This window comes from Calonectris borealis, chromosome 7, assembly GCF_964195595.1.
Source record: "Calonectris borealis chromosome 7, bCalBor7.hap1.2, whole genome shotgun sequence".
Classification (NCBI taxonomy): Eukaryota; Metazoa; Chordata; class Aves; order Procellariiformes; family Procellariidae; genus Calonectris; species Calonectris borealis.
The window spans coordinates 36,130,705-36,136,704 of NC_134318.1; the positions used below are offsets into that span (position 1 = coordinate 36,130,705).

The 6,000-nt window shown below is 46.9% G+C and overlaps 1 protein-coding gene across 1 annotated transcript in view; it reads right to left on the bottom strand.

The window, feature by feature from the left end:
• GFRA1 (GDNF family receptor alpha 1) overlaps window positions 1–4,045 on the bottom strand; it is a 147,033-nt gene extending 142,988 nt beyond the window's left edge. Inside the window, exons 1-3 of the mRNA XM_075155135.1 lie at window positions 3,540–4,045; window positions 2,150–2,452; window positions 775–858 (exon numbers count right to left, since the gene is read on the bottom strand). Of these exons, the coding sequence (XP_075011236.1) occupies window positions 775–858; window positions 2,150–2,452; window positions 3,540–3,579 (427 nt within the window). The 5' untranslated portion in view covers window positions 3,580–4,045. The remainder of the gene's footprint in view (window positions 1–774; window positions 859–2,149; window positions 2,453–3,539) is intronic.
• Window positions 4,046–6,000: the final 1,955 nt, after the last annotated feature.

Below are 6,000 nucleotides of genomic sequence, written 5' to 3' on the forward strand. Positions count from 1 at the left end.
AGGTAACTAAGCAAATAAAGGTCCTGAGTACCGACTGCATCCTCATAAGACTTTCTGAAACTCCGAAAAAAAAATTAATTCCAACTTGTAACCCCTGTGAATGCCCAAAAATCATTGTTTCAATAAATATGATCCAAAATTGGCATAATTTAGATTGATAAAAAACCAAACAGCATAGTTTAATTACCGAGCAACGCATTCAAATTACTACAAACAAGTTCTGAAAGACAGCCACGCAGCAACAAAAAATGTTCAGAGGAAAACTAGAAAAAGAAGGAAGTTGTGAATAGGCTCTTTAAACAGGCAGCAGTTCCAGAAAAGAAGATAAGCCTTAATTCTGAAATTTCTTTTTTAAACAAAAATGTATGAAACTATAAAGCATTCCCTCATGCAAACATTTGAAAGATTTATCTTCTGATCTTCTTTAATGTCAATGGGAGGTAACTTGCACTGACCACATTCCCAAAAAGGAACTGATTTGTAAATTAGGAACGCAGGGAATCAGATTGCCACCTACAGGAAAATTTAGCATTTATTGTCAAGAATGACTCCAAAAGAATACAAATTGCCATCCAGTCAAGCACTCTTTCAGTTTTAGTTATTATTTCAAAATCAATTAGTATTTTCTTTTGTGCAACTATATCATGAACTCCTAAATCCAGAAAGCCATTAACATTTCTTTTTATTTACGAGACCATTGCTTGAAAGTTCCATAATTCACTACAAAGCAGCATTGTAATCATGTTTTGGATAAAGAATTTTAAGTCTGCTTACCTGATACAATTGGTGCTAGCCTGAATATGTCTGATAATCTGCTGTTAACTGGTTCATAAGGGGAATCTTCAAGCAAGTCATTTCCTAAAGACAAAAAATATTTGGATTTTTTTCTTATACAAGAATTCAAGATAAGATTTTGTTGTTTACTTTTACTCTGAAATAAAGTTACTCTGTAACAGCAAAAGGTACTCCCCTTTAATCTGTTTATGTGGCTATTTCTCCTCAAAGCATTATCTGTAAAAACACCTGAAAGCAGCTAGTTGTTTATCCCTGACACTAGCTCTTTCCTCTCCTTCATCCATGGATAAGGTCATAATTTGCAGAGACAGCCTGTGACATCACAGGGACTGTCCCATCTCATGCCAGTAGGAGAGACGCTGTAGCAGGGATGTTCCTCTTCATTCACCCTAACAGTAGAGCTCTTTTTAGAGCAGCAGCCCAGGTAACAGCCAAAAACTAGCATCTTTGGAATAAAACACTCCGAACAAGATGCTGTTGGAAGGGAACTTTTTATGATGCAGAAAATGTCCAAGAGTAGTGTAATTTATTATGAAAGTTAGAACAAAAATATATACTGACTCATTAAGACATTCCAGTTGGTGCCTGGATAAATGAATAGAAAGGGATGCCTTCCCTTTTTGCAGAAGCAGCTACAGAAAAGAGTTAAATGGGGACCACACCGAAGTGACAGATTGCATCTTCAACTCCAGGGCCAGAGCAAAACAGGGCTAAAAATTATTTATCTTATATAAGGACCTGACTGTTCTCAGTAGACTATGGGAAATTTGCCAGTGACATCAAGAACAGAAGTCCCGAGTCAATCACTGTCATATGCCTTCTAACCGGCCATCTAGGAAGCACAAACTTCTTTTTTTCTGCCTCAGCACGCCCAGGGAATATTGCTAGTAAATACAGGAAAGGAAAGAATAAACTTTTCCTTAAAACAATGCTCCTCTTCATATTACATTTAACTTTCAGCAAAAAGCTAAGAAACTAGTTCCAGTGTCCTGTGATCTTGTTAGGTGAGTCCTAATTAAGGAGTTTAAATATTATTAGGAAAATGTCTCCAAATGGTTGTTTTTGTAGCTTTTGCACTTGCTAGTGCCCTTATCTTTTGACTCGGGTTTAGAAAGGTCAGCTGGATCCCCTGGAGGAAACCCTCATTGTGGATTTCCCAACAACAGGAGACGGAGCAGCAGCTGTTCTTGAGTCGGATGAAAGGTCCTCAGTTTGCAGCTGAAGAGCACAATGTGAATTATGGGGTCAGACTCTCGGTTTAGCCTCAGTGGCGGTAGCTAGCTGCGGATGCGAGGGGCTGCAAAATCACACACTGCATTAGGGGAGTGTAACGTTTCTTTGTTTTGCAACATACCCTGTAAGCTCTGGTACATGCTCCAGTAAATGCGCAGGCAGTTTTTCTCCTTCTTCATGCCCCTCTTACAGCGGCAGTTGTACAGAGATTTCTGCTTGAGAGCTTCCATGGCGCTTTTGCATTCGTCCTTTGCCTCCAGGCCTGTCGCCCGGCTGAAGTTGCTCTCTTTGCCGGCTACACACTGCCTCAGTGTCCTGTATTTAGTACTACAGCTCTGCTCCCTGAGACACTGATCGCTGGCTTTCACACAGTCAAGGCGGTCCCCTCCAGGCAGCCCGTTCACTTCTGCGGACAAAAGTACATCTAGAGAGAGGAGACACAAACCAACAAACTCTCGTTGAGGGATGAGGACGATTTAACCAGGGCTCCAAAGCAGGCATCCGGGAAGCACAAGGCACCTCCTGACGCAGCACATGCAGCCAGCCCCACAGGCAGCACCTTGCAAACCTCAGGGCTTCACACTACACCTTAGGAAAAAGCACACGGGGTTTTCATGGTCTTAGATCCACTTTTGTGGGAGTCCAAGGAAACAGTACCTTTTAACCCTGCTGGTTGATTTATGAGAAAACACAAAAAGGAAAGAAAACCCACAGGGGTTAATGTGCCTGACAAAACAAGCATTCATTATTCCTTAGATCCACTTTGGTGAAACAAATAACCTTTCCATTCGAGTGTTTAACTGAGGGGTTAAATATTCGGCCTCACTTTCCACAAGAGCTTTGCTGAAATTTCAATTACATCCACAAACAACCCACTCAAAGAGATAAGTATCCTCACTGATTGATATTAGCCTCTTTTTGCGTCAGTCACTTTTTAAAGGCTGTACACATTTTTGCTTATTCTACATGTATAAAGGTAGAATTTATGACTCCCTCCCCTCCATTTCTCTCCACGTATGATGCTTTTGCAGGAGAACAAAGCAAATTACATTAACTCTCTCCTCTCCATCGTGCCCCCTGTCACGCTCCCTCAGACACACGCAGATGGAAACGCAAACATCTCCTGTGGAAAGGAAACCAGTTTGGGCTGCAAACCACTCACAGTCAGGCAGGTTACCAGGTTCAGGTGAAGATGTAATCCTTCAGCTGGCCCTTGTCACCCCCTACCCTCCCCAAGCAGCCTTATTTTATTAAAATCAAAAGTTTCCCTGTAACTTGCAAGAACCCAATTTAACAAGAGGCTACACAGGCAAGTATCTAAATCTCTAATCTCCCAGAGCTTTAAATATAGACTGGGTTAACTGATGTGAGGCAGAGCCGTAAAAACTACTGGTAACTTCACTGTTCTGACTAAACAATAGACTGACAACCGTCAGACATCCGATCCCGTAACTCCTATGCTTTGCTTTATGAAGCAATGTACAGAGAGAGAGCAGATGCCAGCAACTTACCCACTAAGGGCAAAGCGAAGTACAAGATAGCGAGAAACATCTTGCTGTCTTCGGATAGTTTCCCCAAACGAGCTGATGTGCCACAACAAAGAGGATCAGCATGTAGATATTCCAAAACCGCCGAGGTCCAAAGACTCCAAGTTCAGATCCATTGAATTCAAGGAAAAAAAAAAACCCTCTTCCTCTTCACCGCTACCACCACCAGCGGCAGAAGCAGCGACGCAAACGCTGAGCTTTTTCCCTTAGATTTCAGGTCTGAGCAACCTGGAAACACAAGCACTGACTTAAGTGAGGGAGCGAGAGAAGCGCACGCACGGGTATATGTGTGTGCGAGTGAGCAAGCGGGAGCGGGGCAGGAGCGCCGGTCGCCTCCTTGGGTGGGCAGCGCCTGTTCCCAGGGAGGGACCGAGAGCACTCACGAAGGTGGGGGGGACGAGATCCGCGGCGCCCGCCCCCGGCCCCGCAGCCGGGGCGAGCCGCTGACAGCTCCGCAGCCACTTGCAGCCCCTGGCTGCGGCTCCCCAGGGCTGTCCGACCCCCCCGGGACGATTCGCCTCTTCCACCCCCCAGCCCGCAACTTTATTTAGTCGTTTGCGCCGGGGCGGGGAGGTGGTGCGCGGGGGGCCGCGCAGCTTGTGCGGCGCGCTCGCCTCCGCCGCCGGGTCGGGGCGCGGCGGGGGCAGGTGCCGCGCTGCCGGCAGCGACTGGGAAAGTTTGGCAGGGGAAATTGGGACGGGCGGGGGTGGGGGAGAAGGAAGCTCAGCGGGAGACGCGGAGCCCCGGCGGAGGCGGCTGCTCCCGTTCCGCCGAGCAGAGCGGAGCGGCCGCGGCTCCGGGAGCACCGCGGGCACGGCGCCCCAGGGGCGCTCGGCGCGGCGGGCGCGTTTCCGAGCGGAAGCCGCCGCCAACTGACGGAGCTGCGGGAGAGGCGGCGGGGCGGGTGCCGCTGCCCGCGCCCGGTGGGGATGACCCCGCTGCCCGCCCGCCCCCGCCCTACCGCGGGGGCTCGGCGGTGACGGCCTCCCCCTGCCGGCCCCGCCGCCGCCGCCCGCAGGGGAAGCCCGGGGCGTCCCGCTGCGACCCCGAGGGGCGGCGGGGGGGATCGCCCGTCTTTCCCCCGCAGCCCTCCTCGGGGCAAGGCCCCGCGCCTGCGGAGCCGCGCGGAGGCAGCGCCGCCCGGCGCAGGTTGCGCTCCGTCGGCCGGTGGAGGCGGGACCCGCGGTTCTCGGCGCGGTGCTCGGCGCGGTGCTCGGCGCGGGGCAGCCCTCGGCCGGGGCCGAGCTGAGTGTGTCGGCTTCCACTTGGCTCCTGAATAAACAAAGCGAACATATGTCCCATATTCGTGACAGATGGTTCAAACAGAGAACTATTTAGTGGTTTTCCCACAGTTGCTACTATGTAGCGCTCCCCCGAAACCCAACAAAATGCAATTAGCCTAAAATAGCGTCAGTTTCCAGATTTCCTTGTTTTCATAGGCGGAAAATTTGATTCAGGTGTTTTTATGTTTTAGCTGCAACCAAGTTTTTTTTTTTTTACGTAAAAATAAAATCAGTATATACTTTACTTGGCAATTTTGGCAACAAGTTATTTGGCCCATTTGACTTAAGGAATTTACTTCTCCTCACAATAAATTTTGCCTACAGGAGTTTGCCTCGTCTCATGAGATGGAAGATGATCAGGCTGGCCACTTTTATAGCGAAAATTGGATGGCACATGGAGCTAAACTGTTGTAAGGTACTTCAGAAACACTTACTGAAAAGCTTAGCATATGCCCTGGTATTCAGAGAATAGGACGTTCACAGAACCCGAGTGGAAGCTTTATATTTATTTTTGTTTTCCTCTCCTGCCACTTTTTCTTAGCAGATAGATTTCTATTTCTACCAAAAACAGAAAAAAAAAAAGCAAAACTGTCCAGAGTCCTGTTTCTCTCCATGAAGCCATGATAGTGATGCCAATTTGCAACTGATTAAGTCACAACTGTTTGTGTTTTGCTCATTTAATATGAAAGGGCATGTACTATTATATGGTCACAAAATCTATTATCTGCTGCATGTACAAGGATATAATTGGAGAAACAAAGACAACGACCAGATTTCTGGAGTATTTCAAGATAATTAGAAGGTGCTAAGTTGGTGATGGCATTGATGATACAAGTCAGGGTCAGCTTTTGAAGCAGCTGGTATGTAATGAAACAAGTTGGCCTTCTAAACACTTCAATACAAATTGAACTGGGTGATATAAAGAGATGATTACTTCTTCACTGGTAATTTTGACACCATTATGGCACGTGATTATCTTTGTACAGAAGTTATATGTACGCCTTAATGCACAGGTAGCATTATTCTCCTGTTATTTACAAGTCTAAGTAAGTCAGGAATAGCTACAACATTCACAGCAGAGCAAGGCAAGTGAAAATAAGACTGAAATCCAGGCCACTATTTACAAAACCATTCATGCATTA